Source organism: Cladophialophora carrionii, assembly GCF_000365165.1.
Source record: "Cladophialophora carrionii CBS 160.54 unplaced genomic scaffold supercont1.1, whole genome shotgun sequence".
Lineage (NCBI taxonomy): Eukaryota > Fungi > Ascomycota > Eurotiomycetes > Chaetothyriales > Herpotrichiellaceae > Cladophialophora > Cladophialophora carrionii.
In genome coordinates, this window is record NW_008481816.1 from 5,157,975 (window position 1) to 5,172,412 (window position 14,438).

The 14,438-nt window shown below is 53.9% G+C and overlaps 6 protein-coding genes across 6 annotated transcripts; 1 reads left to right on the top strand and 5 right to left on the bottom strand.

Moving 5' to 3' along the window:
* Positions 1 to 187: 187 nt before the first annotated feature.
* Positions 188 to 2,467, bottom strand: G647_01852 (uncharacterized protein; the record flags this gene model as incomplete). The annotated part of the gene is made up of 3 exons (XM_008725251.1): positions 188 to 879; positions 932 to 2,117; positions 2,171 to 2,467. The coding sequence occupies 3 exons, from the start codon at positions 2,465 to 2,467 to the stop codon at positions 188 to 190; spliced, it is 2,175 nt and encodes a 724-aa protein (XP_008723473.1).
* Positions 2,468 to 3,070: 603 nt separating this feature from the next.
* On the bottom strand, positions 3,071 to 4,984 carry G647_01853 (uncharacterized protein; the record flags this gene model as incomplete). Its single annotated transcript, XM_008725252.1, has 8 exons — positions 3,071 to 3,223; positions 3,277 to 3,468; positions 3,525 to 3,813; positions 3,861 to 4,003; positions 4,057 to 4,245; positions 4,295 to 4,532; positions 4,582 to 4,595; positions 4,643 to 4,984. 8 exons carry the CDS (start codon positions 4,982 to 4,984, stop codon positions 3,071 to 3,073), a joined length of 1,560 nt encoding a protein of 519 aa, XP_008723474.1.
* A 227-nt stretch (positions 4,985 to 5,211) lies between these two features.
* Positions 5,212 to 6,834, bottom strand: G647_01854 (uncharacterized protein; the record flags this gene model as incomplete). Its single annotated transcript, XM_008725253.1, has 3 exons — positions 5,212 to 5,636; positions 5,682 to 5,878; positions 5,930 to 6,834. The coding sequence occupies 3 exons, from the start codon at positions 6,832 to 6,834 to the stop codon at positions 5,212 to 5,214; spliced, it is 1,527 nt and encodes a 508-aa protein (XP_008723475.1).
* Positions 6,835 to 8,296: 1,462 nt separating this feature from the next.
* On the bottom strand, positions 8,297 to 9,973 carry G647_01855 (uncharacterized protein; the record flags this gene model as incomplete). Its single annotated transcript, XM_008725254.1, has 4 exons — positions 8,297 to 8,450; positions 8,502 to 9,313; positions 9,371 to 9,760; positions 9,818 to 9,973. 4 exons carry the CDS (start codon positions 9,971 to 9,973, stop codon positions 8,297 to 8,299), a joined length of 1,512 nt encoding a protein of 503 aa, XP_008723476.1.
* Positions 9,974 to 10,364: 391 nt separating this feature from the next.
* On the top strand, positions 10,365 to 11,496 carry G647_01856 (uncharacterized protein; the record flags this gene model as incomplete). Its single annotated transcript, XM_008725255.1, has 3 exons — positions 10,365 to 10,483; positions 10,548 to 10,765; positions 10,832 to 11,496. 3 exons carry the CDS (start codon positions 10,365 to 10,367, stop codon positions 11,494 to 11,496), a joined length of 1,002 nt encoding a protein of 333 aa, XP_008723477.1.
* Positions 11,497 to 11,638: 142 nt separating this feature from the next.
* On the bottom strand, positions 11,639 to 13,745 carry G647_01857 (uncharacterized protein; the record flags this gene model as incomplete). Its single annotated transcript, XM_008725256.1, has 5 exons — positions 11,639 to 12,151; positions 12,209 to 12,296; positions 12,389 to 13,206; positions 13,279 to 13,622; positions 13,685 to 13,745. The coding sequence occupies 5 exons, from the start codon at positions 13,743 to 13,745 to the stop codon at positions 11,639 to 11,641; spliced, it is 1,824 nt and encodes a 607-aa protein (XP_008723478.1).
* Positions 13,746 to 14,438: the final 693 nt, after the last annotated feature.

The window sequence follows — 14,438 nt, forward strand, 5'->3', positions numbered from 1 at the left end:
TTCTGGAGCTCTGAGAACTTCCCGCAAAGAGCGCTATGCCTGATTGGGATGTATCCTTTAGCCAACGTCTGATTGGTCAGTTCATCGCCCAAGACGGTTCTTGTGATTGCTACTGTCTCACGGTTCATCAGACATTGCTTCATTTACTATAGTACTGTACGTTCCTGCTCGCCGCCCGTGCAAAGCCCTACGTGAAGTTCCACATGGCTTGACCAGCATCCAAGGTTGTGCCTTCAAAGTCGAAGAATGGCATTCCCAGCCCCAGTGCAGGATCACCAAAGTCGAACGCATTCGGATCCAGCGCGCTGTAATCGGGCACATTCGACTGGCCGTTGGTGAGGCTGCTTGGTGTCACAGTGGTGTTGACTTGTTGACTGGGCGATGCCAACGGCTGGCTTGAACGTTCACCGTTCACTCGGTTTCGATTCTTTGCCCGTACTGGCCCACCGAGACTTTCTGCCATCTTCTCCAGCCCGTCGGCCATTCGATGTATCAAATGGTCCTTGCCAACATCGGTCGATTTGAAGTGTTGTGCCAGGGCGTTGATCAGTCTCTGAAACCGGACCGTGTCCAGGAAGAGCTGCTCGCTGTGTTTCGTCGCAATTTTAAGCAGGAACATACACGCAAACGCAATCATGCCATGAATGTGATGAGGAACATACGCAATGGCAATTTGGGCATCTTTGTCGTCCAAGAGTAGGTTGATAATGGCCGTGGCCGCAGCGACGGCAGCTGATGCGTTTTCAAGAAAGTGCTCGGGGATGACCGCTCCTGTTTCGGGCAATCCACGAAGAACATATGATTGTAGGTAGAGCTTGGCCCAGTGATAGTGCATGACGGCGCCTTTATTTGGCCAATTACCGATATACTGGCTGGGGTCTGTATCAATGTCAGCCGAATGTCAAGGGTTTCCCGCATTGCCTCCACTCACTGTGCCTCGAAAAGCGGGCAATCCAGTCGTCCAGATCTCGCTCGAAGCCCGCAATCTTGGTTAGAGCCGAAGCCGGCAATACTGAGCTCGTGTCTTCCGGCCCAAGCGTCTCCCGAACTTGATTCATCAGATACATCAGACAGATTTGTCCGGCAATTCTGCGGTCGGCATCCGTCGATAGTGAGCAGGCCAAATAGGCCTCCCATCCGGTGATGTAGCTCTCGTTGTCGCGCATAATCGATGACCGGCCGTAAAGGACCGAGAGATGATGGTCGCAGATATAGAGTAAGTACAGCACCCTGATGCCATCCATGGCCTCTTGCAATTTGGTTGGGTTCGCTTTGTCCGGTGACCTGACCGACTCTGCGATCTCATGGTAATATTGACGAAGATGGAATTCGCTTGCGCGCCGAATAGCGTAGCCAGAGAGAGTCCAAGAAATATCGCTGAGCCAATATGAACCGAGAACCAGGGCTCGCAGATACTCCATGTCGATCTTGCGTTCGAACATGGCATTTGCGACCAGCCGCCTATACTCCTTGCTGCACACAGAGTAGAGGTTGCCGAGCTTGGTGTCGTGAAGAGCCGCCACAGTTAGGACACAGGCGGTCAACGTTGGCGAACGACGTCGGAATGATTCGAGATCAGTGTAGTCGGGACATATGTGCCAGATATAGGGGTCCAACTTGCTGAGATAGTAATTGGCCAGATGTTCGGCATCTTCCTGCTTGACCAGGCCTCTTGCTATGAAGTCGGTATCTCGCAGTTGTTTGCATATTCTCGCCTGCTCCTCGTTGGTCTGTTCGGTCGCCCTCAGCGACCTCATGCCAGTAATCTGGTACAAGGACTCGATCGGGACGTGCGAGAGGTTGTCAGCGACCGGAGTCACTTTGGGGGAGTTGTCAAGTGACTGGTCCTCGTCGTCCTCATTGTTGCCTTGTTCATCCTGGTCGAAGAATATCGCCGGGTCCTGCGTTGATACCAGCATCTGCGGGAGAGACGGCAGCTGTAGGGTTCGTACGATCTCCTCCACGGTCGCATAAAGAGATGTGACGTCCTTCGTGACGGCTGCTTTCCACTTGGAGTCTTCGGACATGAGCGTTTGCAGACTCTTATTGAGGCGACATGACAGTCCCCGTTCTTTGCATCTCTGGCATGGAGGGTCACCTATCATGATGCATTTGATCTGAAGCACATCTATTCAGCATATCGCTCCCCACACACACTCTCAGGGCATACTTTTTGCTTGCGGCATGCCGCGCACGCCTTGACCTTCCTCGAGATGCCCGGCAACTTGCCATCGGCTGCCGTCCCATTTGTGGTCGAGTTGGTACGTTGTGGTTTGGACGGAACTTTAGCGATGGCAGGCGGTTCGCCTTCGACAGAACTGCGTGGTTTCTTGGTAGGTGAGTGTGATTGCGCCGGAGAAGGAAAGGAATTGGGCGACGTCGACGAGACTATTCTCTGGAGAGTGGTAGGACCTTGGGCAGAGCGCGGGGAGGGCAGTTCGGCCTCAGACCAACTCCGCTTGGACATGTTGCAGTGCGCGCGATAGAAAGTGCGGGGACGAGGGAGTGGAAACCACGCTCGACTGGAGAGACGGTTTTATAAAGTGTGCTCAAGCGGTTTGTAGGCCGTTTCTCAAGTCATGCCCCCCAGAATGATATGCAGCTTCCAGCAGAGAATTGCGCTGAGTCGAGTCGGCGAGTGCCAATGATCAGAGGGCGGAGAGAGTGCACCTGCTAAGGGACCTGCTTAGTTACGGGCTTACCAGCTCTAGCTAGCTTACCGCCCAGCTAAGCCCTAACTGGCCTGGGCGCCTGGATTAACATGCCTATTGGAGTCCCCACAGCGGCTTTCCAGGGTCCAGCTCGGAGGACAACGCCCGCGGCTTTCTCTGACGCCACGCAATATTTCTCGCATGGACAGTCTCACGTGGCCATCACTACGAGGATCCTCACACTCTCCCGATCCAGGCCCATCGGTGTCAGCGCGTACTCGTACGAGTCGTACCTATCCACCTGGTGCTACAATGAAGAGATCATAGCACGCTTTGCCCCTTCGAGCTCATCTGTGCTATGTATCGACCACCATGTTTTTGTGCTCGACTCCCAGTCTGCCAACGCTCTCGCCTCAGCGTCAAGCTCGGTCACGGATCCTCACCATGAGCGGATCCTGCATCCTAGCAAAGAAGAAACTCCTCGAGACTGGGATTTCGGGAAGTTTCTCTCCGCTGCTGGTCACTAATTTGACGTCAAAGTATAGCAACAGCGTCCCAACAAGTTTCACCAACTAGAGAGCCGTTAACTAAGGTACGAAGAGCTTCGGGTACCGGTGCAACTCACCTCCATCATGGCAACATTCTTGCCGATACACTGCCTGGACCCATGACCGAAGGGCATCCAGTACCGTTGCATCTCCTCCGGGCTGATCCCGCCTGAGCCACGGATCCAACGGTCGGGGTTGAACATCTCAGCGTCTGGGCCAAAGATTTCCGAATTCAGGTGCACGGGCATGGGAGACATCCCCACAATCGTCTGTTGACCAAGTCAGTCTATCATCGACTACACATCATTGGAGTCGAGTAACAGACCTTGGCGGGAAAATACGTTCCGGCGATAACACGTCCACCTTCTGGTACATACCGTGGGAGGTTGATCGTGGCAGGAGGCGTCAGACGAAGACTCTCTTTTATCACTGCTTGTAAGTACGGCAATTTGCCAAAGTCCGCGTACGTCGGAGGTGTTTCGTCCGTCAGGTAATTGCGCTCGGGGAATGTCGTCCGCAACTCCTTGGTCAGGGCTTCGTAGACAGCAGGATGGCCTAGGATGTGATAGAAGGTATAGCTCAGAGCCGAGGATGTCGAGTCACTGCCTGCAACACTGCAAGGATTCAGCCTAGGTGGGACTGCAGACCGCAGACAACTTACATGCTCGAGAAGGCTTCAGTTCTCAAATCAATGGAATCCAACATCTGGCCAGTGACGGGATCCTTGGCCTCGATGAGTCTGCCCAGAAGGTCTTTTCGGTCGCTGACTTTCTCCTGTCTGCGCTCGACACGAGATTTTGTAAGCTAGAGGCCTTGTTAGCTACAAGCCGTTCCTAGGCTATTGGGAATGCGCTGACCTCCTTCAGCCTTTCACGGCCTGCCTGCAGACTCTGCAGCCACGGTATGGGAAGCCAAGTCAGTTTGGTGTACGGGATCAGCGATGGCATCATTCCGATCGTGGATCCGAACTCCATCTGGTTGTTAATGAGCCGGATATGCTCGTCCTCCACACCTGTCTCGAGCATGCCAAACCCTTCACTGAAAGCCTAGTTTTGGACGATCAGCCTTGCTCATACACAGACAGGGCGGACATACCAATTCTCCAATGACATCAAAGGCGAAGAAATGGCACCATTTTCCCAGGTTGATTTCAGTCCCTGAGGCTGCGTATTCGGACATCTTCCTCATGAAGATTTGAACGCGCTCCTGCACAAACTTCTCCATGGCCTGGAGTGCGTTCATCGAATACCCGTGAGAAACAATCCTCTTCCGCTGGGCATGCAGATGTGGGTCTCTCTGACCAAATATGGTCGGTCGGAAGGCAGTGAAAGCACTTCAGACATGCTTAGCTTAGCAGTGCGTTGAGTATCCAGAAAACTCACTCGTAGTAGGTTGTCTGCAACGATTAGACAATATACTTGCTGCGTTCGGCTCTGTACTCACCTTGAGGAAATCTCTTCCCTGAATCGTATTGTAAATCTCGCGAATTGCCGACTTGTCCGCTATGATGACCTCATTGGGGGCGATGCGGACGATCGGGCCATATCTTTCATGGAGAGCAAGAATGGTCTCATGAAAGTTGCCATTGTTGAACGACAGCAACTTCCAGAGAGGAGTCAGGGATGCCCAGAATGGTCCGTCGACCTTGGCCAATGGTGACAACCATCGCTGGTAAATGGTGAATGAGAAGATACAGACGAAAACAACCGCTACGGGAATTCCCCAAGGCCGTTGACGGACAGTGTCAACGACTTGGTAAGCCACAGATTCCGCTTTTCCATGCATCGTGAGGCTCGTCATCTCCGGTGGCCTTCGACTTTACTCATTCCAGCGGTTGTTATGCTTTTAATACGCCGAGACTTGCGACGACGGAAGTGTCGGCTCCCTGCCGCGGCTCACTCCAGACACCGGATGCTTCCACTCGAAGCCAAGATTTGAATCCGGCAATATCGCGACGGAGCAAGGGAGTACAACCCCGACGTTATTGGAGTTCTCCGCATGAACAGTTTGTCTCAAATGGATTCGAAGATCGACCAATCGGCGGACAGCAGGTCTCTTGGAAGACCCGTTCCAAAGAGCAAGTCGTCAAAATCAGTCAGGTCAGAGTTGAGTGGAAACGGAGCCTCGTCGGCTCGTTGCCATGGTGTTCTGTCTGCCGATAGCAATGCCGGATTTCCGTTATCCGAGTCAAGTTGGGACGTATGGCCTTGACCGGGTACTGGACCCGGCATTGGTGTCTCCCGGCCACTCTTTTGAGTCTGAATGCGCTCCAGCAGATTCAAGTATCGAGCGGCTAGGGTACTCGTATCGCTGGCTGCCTTCAAGAATTCCATGCCCATTTCAAGTGATTCGTCTGTCTCGATTTGACCAAGGGCTTCCAGCTTCCATCGTTCCATGGTCTGTAGTGTCAAGAGAACGCCGATCGCCGTGAAGACGTCTTGAGGTGTCAGTAGGGGATCAGCAATAGTGAAATGAGCCTTACAGTGGAGATTGTACCACAAAGAGTTCAACAGGCGCCGACGATACTGAGCGTAGATCAGCTTGATAGTCTCGCGGGCAGCGGAAATGCAACAGTTGCATGAAGCAATTGCGACATGCCTCTGAAATTCGTCCTCGATATCTTGTCGGCTGAAAATGAGAAACGATTGACGATGTAGTAGTAATCGAAGGTTCAAAAACCTGTCCGTCCATTAGCAGTCCGTCTTTATTATTGCGCGTATACAAGCCCACCGAATGTACATGACATTGCGCTGCCGTTGAAAATCTGAGCCGTCTGGGTTGTTAGGCTCATCTCTCAAATGGTGCGGAATCCCGTTCCACCAGGACAACAGTTCTCCATCTAAGGAGACGGAGTGGCCAAAGATCTCTGGGAAACGGTCGTGATTGTTCCGGACCTGACTGATCGTCGAATTCCACGGTTTCCCCGTGGATGGGTAGAGCTTTAGGAGAACACTGTCAATGATGTGTGCAAGTTTGATCGTCTGAATGAAGAAGGACGTCAAGGAGGGACAGCTTGCAGGCTGCCGAGGAATGATTGAGTCATTCATAATATATTGATCGTCAACCGGCAACGGCAGCTCGACGTCTGCTGCACTCACGGTCGGAATCGAAGGTGGTCTCCCAAACTTCATGCTCAAAGTGCGGTCAATAACGAAGCATCCCCACCACACACGCTTCCTAACTTCCCTCTCCACAGCAGTCGTGGAAGGAGACGGGTTGAGATGAAGCCCCATGCTAATAGAGCTTCTGATCATGAGTCCACTGAGACTCCAGCACTCGTTTAGTTCCAAGGTACCTTGAAGATAGTGACACATCAATAACAGTGCTTGGACGAGCTCCAGGTTACCCTCCTTGAAGATGTGAGCAAAGACGATATTCCGAGCTTTCACAAGAAACTGTGTCGCCGAGTGTGAAGGACTTCTACCCTGGATCGGGTTGTGAAACTCGTATCCATGTGCGAAGATGAGATTGAGCAACGCGAACCAGGTCGCTTTCGTCTCAGAATGATCCCCATCGTGCATCCACATTCGCTCATATTGACTTCTGAAGGTGGGTTCATGAACGAACGGGTAGAGACGATGTACGTGGTTGAAATACGAATCCACAAGACTGTCTGCTAGATCTCTTGGTGGCATTGTGTAGCTGTCATCGACGTCCCTTGGAGTGAGACCCGAGTCGAGGCTATGAGGTCGTGGGCTTTTCGAGCTTGAAAGGCGCCGGCGCTTGTTCCGTGATACAGGGGCTTGGCGAGGCACGGAACTCGATTGGACCTTTGAGACAAATGCAAAAGTTGATGACTCCCCGAAGAAGGCCGGGGAATCTTGAGGTTCAGGTAGAGTAGTTGCCGGTGAAGCCTGGTTGTCTGCGGCGTTGTTCGGGATTGAGACATCGGTGATATCGTCGTTGAAGCACGGGACATCAAAGTTTGTTGCCGGAGATCCCTCATGGTCCCGTCCTAGAATCTCTGCTGAAGCTCGCAGGAGCGCCCCGAGTCCAGCTTGTCCTTCTTCTCGTTCCGAATTAGCCGTACTGCTTCGGCGGTGTTGTGGCTGGACCTGTGCCTGGCCTTCACGGACAGCATCAACGTTTCCCTGCGACTTGAGATCTATCAGTGATTTAAGCCTGGAAGAGCGTTAGATCATGCCAGACATTCGCCCAAAGCCATCCTTACTCTTCGAGGCTCAGCTCATCAACCGAAACCGAAGGATACGCGCATCGGATCCCACGACTCTGGCACGACCCACAGCTGGGTCGATTCCCATCGCAGCGATTTTTCCTCCGTCGACAGCTCGTGCATGCTTTTCCAGACCCAATTCGCCTTTTCAGTACTTGCGCATCTGCCATATTGGGAGGCCCAGAATGATGCGCATTTCGTGGGGCGGGAGAGCAGAAATCAAGATAGCTGGCAAACGTCCTCGCCGTGCAGAAACAGAACTGCTGTCCACCAGAGTGGCCTCGACACTTCAACCTCCGGCTGTCTGAAACCTTGGTCGTGGTAGACTGTTGTAGGAGAATTGGTGGTAGCGATTACAATGCGAATGCTTGCGAGAACAGCGCTCTGAGTTTGTTGGACTCAATAGAAGAATATGAATTGTCGAGTAGCAACGAAAAATGGAGTGAAGCGGTGGTGAAAGCAAAGTGAAAGTTGCCACACGACGTGGTGGACCGGATCGCGCCATGACTTGCCTGTTAGGCGAGATGCAATGCAATTCTGGGGAATGAACGTTGGGGGAGGAATGGGGGCCGAGTCCAGGGCCTCGGGAGCCATGGGGGAGCGCCCCAAATGCCCGCCCCATTGGCGGCACCGGTGCCCGAAAGCCACGTGCCCAAAGCCCGAAGAGGTGTGAGAGGCCTTTAACTTCATTTCCTGCAACGTCTGCACCTCTACAAAGTCATGAACTCCAGTTTGGAGCATGTCAATGATATGGTAATGTACATTCACTACCCTTCAATCTCCCAGCGTTCCGTCCGTCTACGACTGTCTATACAAGTCAGAATCAAAGCGATTATCATGGAGCAATCACACGTCTCCACGACATCCACACATCCTACCCAAAGTTTACATCCGCAGGCTGCGTAGCCACCATCATCGCCGGCTTAGATGTCCTTGTGGAACTGCGGCTGGCCGAGTCGTTTCCTCCATGCTTCGCCTTTGATCATGAGAACCACGATCCCCACGGAAGTCACAGCTGTGAGCAAAGCGAGCGTGACCCAAGCCCATTGGATGGTAATTTCGTCGGCAAATGCCAAACTGTACAAGTCAGCCTGAGCCTGTCGAATTCGAAAGATGGCAAGTACTTACGCATAGAACCCGAGCGGAAAGGCAAAGGTCTGCCGCCAAAAGTTGTACAAGCTGCTGATTTCTCCCGACTGCGGCTTGTAGCAGTCGCTGCAGTACGTATAACTGACCGTCGTCACCAGTTGGAGGCCGAAACTCGCAATCGCCATTCCCATCACGGGGCCCATCCAGTGTGTCTGGTGGTACAGGCAGACACCGTAGATGATGATTCCCGTAGGGCAAAGGAGAAGGCTCCCAAGAGATGCGGGCAATCGGGCTTCCGGTTTCATCTCTCCTCCGTGTTTCTTCGCGTACCGGTACATGAACCAGTCCGAGAAGGGGCCCGACAAGAACTCCCCAAGAGCCGAGCCGATCAAAAGTGGAAGACCGAGCATGAGGCCGATGGCGCCGGTTTTGAAGTGGTAGATTCGGGTGAAGAGAATGGCGACCGTCACTGCTGGCAGGATCGAGGAGAAAGCGAACGAGACAGTGTAGTATAGACACGTGAGCGTCACGGAGGGATAGTACATCATCTCGAATGGGCGCACAAAATCCCGCAAGTGGACGCTTCGATCGCGGAGGGCGTTCCTCCGGAAGCTGAAGAGCATTTGCATGTACGTCCTCTCTTGGTGCTGGGCGAGGACCTTCTCGGAGCGGGAGAAGAGGGTTTCGGGCATGGCGAAGACCATGAGGACGAAGGTCACCGCGTTGACGATGGCCGGGAAGTAATATGCCCAACGGACTCCGGCCGTCTGAACAAGATACCCTCCGATTACGGGACCGACATGGGCGCCGTTGGTCAAGAACACGGTGAAGACGCCCATCTTCAACCCTTTCTGAATGCACTGTTAGCAGCTATCGGGTATTGATCTGGCCGGGCTGCAGGACAGTACCTCATGCAGGAAAAACATATCGTTCACAGTTGCGGCTCCCAGCGCCATCGCCGCACCCACGCCGACACCACTGAATACGCGAGCAATGATCAGAGTATGCCATGTTTTCGCGACACCGCTGCCGACCGTTGCAACGATGCCGATGAGGGTCGAGAGGAGATACACCGGTCGTCGACCGTACACATTGGCCAGCGGTGTCCAGACCAGGGGCGAGATCCCCACAGCGACGATAACCGATGTCGTCTGGTATGACGCCTGGTTGACAGGAATGTGGAAAAGCTTCGCAAGTGGCACCAATGCGGGATTGACAACCGACGAGTTGAACGGCCCAAGCATGGCGAGGAACGACACTTGAAGGAGCACAAGCCATTTCAGCCATGACGGCCAGTTCTGCAACAGTCACATTAGCACCCTGTGGCTCTCCTAAAGGAATTCCTTCTCACTCACCAAGGGGTCGTCGCGAAAACGAGTCGGCTGTGGGAAGAGTGGAAACCCATGTCGATCACGTTGAACGCCGTCGGGCTTCTCTGGGACAGCATTTTCAATCGCGTGCTCAGAGCCGTCGTTAGACGCCACAGCGCGGACTTTGTCATCGGATTCCATCTTGAAAATGATTTGACAAGGCGTTTTGCGAATCCGGGGTAATGTACTGCATCTCCCACGCGTGCATTCTGTGGGGTATTATATCTGGAGGCTGGCATCCCCAGTCCCCAACTTCCAGGGGTTCGTCGGTCTGAGCCGCGGCCTGCTCCGATGCTCTGAAGCTCCGGATCGGAAAGCGCACCAAAGACTACCCCATATCTCCCTGTGACACCCTTGTGGGCGCTTTCCGGGTTCTGAAGCGTCATGGTCGGAGTAGGCTGAAGCGGCAACATCCAGTTGACGGACGCAAGGAAAACAAAGACAGATTCGCCTCCTCTTCAGTTTGAGCAGCAGCGCGAGGGAGTCGCATTGGAAGTAGTATTGGGACATATTGAGAGTCTTCCAGTCCAAGATGGTGCTCAAGCTTTCCTTTGCATGTTGGGACTACGATCGCATGAAAGCTATTGAAGATGGCAGAGTCCGACCAGAGGGCATTGAACTCACTTTTCTAAACTACCGGGTCGAAGAAACGTAGGCCTGCTGCTACACGGAATGACTGGGTTTAGACACAGATGACTGACACGCTCTAGGACAGCTTCTTCCGCCAACTTCGGTTCCACGAATTCGACCTTTCCGAGCTGTCCCTGTCTTCCTATGTTCTCACCTTAAACCAGGACAATCCGCCCTTTATCGCGCTGCCGGTTTTCCCTTCCCGTTTCTTCCGCCACCAGTCCATGTACATCAACTCCAAAGCCGGCATTAAAAGTCCCCAGGACCTGCGAGGCAAACGAATCGGCACCCCGGAGTACCAAAGTAGGTGCCACCTCCAGTAGCTACCCTTGCCCGTCTCCAAGGCAGTAATTGACAGGCGAACCACAGTGACCGCAGCGGTCTGGCAACGGGGCATCCTAGCCGAAGACTTTGGCGTCCCCCTGTCGAGCGTCCACTTCTACACCGGTGCCATCGAACCTTCGGACAAGCCCCGGCATTCAAAAGTCTCGCACAGCTACCCAGCTGACATCAACGTGACCAAGATCCAGCCCGGGCAGAACCTCTCGCAAATGCTGGCTGATGGCGAGCTTGACGCCATTTTTAGCGCGACGAAACCCTCCTCGTTTGACACGTCCCCTGAAACGGTAACCCGATTGTTTGACGATTTCAAGGCCGTGGAAGCCGAGTACTACGCTCGCACCAAGATCTTTCCAATCATGCACGTCGTGGCGCTGAAACGCAGCGTGTATGACGCCAACCCGTGGATCGCGAAGAGTCTGACCAAGGCATTTGCCAAAAGTCTGGAGATGGCGTATGAGCCATTGAAAGAGCGAGCGGCGTTGCGGTACATTCTGCCGTGGTTGGAGGACCACGTCGAGGAGACGAGGAAGCTGATGGGTGGCGAGGATCGCTGGTGGAAGGACGGCTTCGAAGCGAATAAACACGTGTTGGAGAAGTTCCTGCAGTATTCCTTTGACCAGGGATTAGCCAAGAGAAGGTTCAAACCCGAGGAGTTATTCGCCCCGAGTACACTGGAGGACTTTGTGCTGTAACCTTATAGTTGGGTGTAGTAAGCTGTGGATCGATCAAACCTGGAACTCACTGCGGTCCGTGGCAACTACCGCCGTCCCCAACAAAGCAATAGATTTGGCAACAACGGCACCTGTAGTTGCTGCTCGGGTTACACCATATTTGTCATCCCCGGCAAGCGAGTCCCAAATCCTTGATGATGATATCTGCCGCCTTCTCGCCGATCATCAGGGCCGTGCTCATCGTATTGCCAGAGACATTCTCCGGCACAATGCTCAAGTCCGCCACCTTCAGCATGTGAACGCCATGCACGTTCAAGTCCTTGTCTACCACACCCAGCTCCTCAACTGGCGCCATCTTGCATGTGCCGATAGAGTGGAAAGCCGTGCCGATATGCTCACGGACCCATTGTCGGATGACCTCGTCGTCTTCGGGCGAGTATTGAATCTCCGACCCTGCTTCTTCGTCTGATGCTGGCTCCGCGAGGCTTTCCGCATTCGACCGTCCGGGAAGTCTTGGGTGGAGATGAGTTTCGCCCCTGTAGAAACGCATTCTTCGAGCCACTTGGCGTTGTGTCCTATACAGCCAGACTTGCGTCGTCAGATCAATATCGTCGCGGTCGGAGAGAAAGCCTGTTTCGAAGTCGAGGGGGTCCTCGAGATCGGGTCCGGTGATGTGCTGCATTTCCCACTTAGACATTCTTCCTCTGTGAGAGGTATTGGACGGAGAACCTACCACGTGGCCCCTCGAGTAGGGGTATGCAGTGTAGCAGGCCAGGGAGAAGAATTGGCCCGGTAGAAACAGAGTAGGGTCAGCGAGGATCCTGCAGGCCACGTATTAGAACAGGGCCATATACTGTATTCGATCCCTATAATTCCTTTGTCCTTCCTGTTAGCCAAAAGGTCGAGCACTCACCCTGCCACGGAGAAAATCAGCCCGAGAGGTCTGTTGGGAGCGTTTTTGAAGTCCCTATCCCAGACTTCGCGGAACCCGCTGCCCATACTGTCGACTTCTGATTCAGTCGGTCGGATTTTCGCCGAAGCGTCGACGCCATTCCAGCTGAGGAACTTATCGTTGTTCCCTAAGAGCTGGGCGACATCTCTCGTACCGTCAATGACACTTTCGGTAGTATCCTCTGCACGCATACTGGATTTGTAGGTGTATACCGTCATCTGGTGGTCCTGGTAGTTGCGGCCCACACCTGGTAGATCACAGAGCACAGGCACGGCTGCGCGGTCCAAAACTTCACGGCTCCCAATCCCGGACCTTTCGAGCATGGATGGCGTACTGTGTGTCCCCGCCGAGATGACCACAAGCTTTCTGGCTTTGACCGTACGTCTCAGATCTCCGGTTGCTTCAGTCCGGATATTAGGGTTCGGCCTGTACTCGACCGCCGTCGCTCGCTTGTCTTGGTCGAAAAGGACACGCACGACCTGCGACTCGACAAGCACATTGAGGTTTGGATGATGACCGTCTCGAAGTCGTGGGTGCAGGTATGCCGTGGCGGCGTTTTGCCTCCGACCATCGTCCGGCGACACGTAGCGATATGTGCGCGAAACCCCGTTGGCAGATACGAGGTCCTGTAAGTCCCGGACCTCGGGGAAGCCTGTCTTATTCATGGCGGCAACGAAGTCGTCCGCCATGGCGTCCGAGGTGTAGGTTCCACTGGAGACCTTGATCGGCCCGCTGGCGCCATGACATGCTTCATCCCCCCGGCCGTGATACGTCTCGAACTGTTGCGGTTCACGATCAGTCAGGCTGCCGGTGAATTTTAACCTCAAAGAATTGCGCGATGTATTGCATACCTTTGTCAGGGACGGGAGGAGCTCGTCGGCTGACCAGCCCTGCGTGTTCCAAGAATCCAAATCGTCACGCTGGGGGCGGTTATACATAGCTGCGTTGACAGAGGATCCGCCTCCTAGGACACTGGCTGCAAACACGATAGCTGTTCTGCCGGACAAATGCTCTTCCTTGCGTGGCAGATATGGCTGGATCGTCTTGCTGCCAGGCATGAAATTGCCTCGATATAGCGCTGGATGCGCAACCGCGGGCAAGTCCAGGTTGTTCGGACCCCCTTCGATCACTAGGATGGCGCATTGCGGATCCGTGTCTGCCAGCCTCGATGCAATGACACAGCCCGCCGTTCCTCCTGTATGAGTTACATTTACAGGGATCAACGAGGCCACCGACCGGATACCTGGCTCGACTTACCTCCAACGACGATGATATCCACTTCCGCAAGCTCGTCGGGAAGCGTCGTGAAGAGACCCATTGTGGTCATGGATGTATTGAGCTTTGCGTTACCGTTCGAATCCCTTGTTGGTAAGCGAAGAAGGGTTGGGACCAGGGGCTACATCAGCCTTCAGTCGGCCGCGCTGCATCTTATACCTTTCCATGTACCAGATGATACAGGGGGCCTGGATACTTCTGGAGTGAAACCTCATGGCCAAGATAAGGCATCAATGCCATGGATTGCTATCGCTGGTGATTTATAAGCCGCGCACGCGGTCTCGTCTGTATACGATCAGGCCGTTCAACCTGTCAAGTATTTGTACCAAGAGATCACGTCGAAGCGTCAGCATGCTGCCAGTCTCGTAGCATAGCAAACGGCCACTCATCATCAATCGCACTTCGACTGGGCTTCCGAACAAGCTGGGTCTGGCTGAGGCCGCGCGAGGAGGCCAACTGTCCAGTCCGTTCCGTGGATGGAACACCGTTAAGTCAAGCCGGGACTGTCGTGACTGTTGATATCTTGACCCGGATGGAGAGGAAGAAGGGGGTTTTGTAAGCGGCCGGGCGCCCAGCCCGCCATAGTGCCGGAAGCAGTAGGCCGCCTAAGCGAGGCCTGATTTCTCGGCAATGATTTGATTGAGTACTCCGTACTCCAGACTCCGTGCGGAATGCAAGTGTTGTACTTAGTATTGCGGAGGCCAGCGGGACAATGTGCCAAGTGAGGTCTACCGGG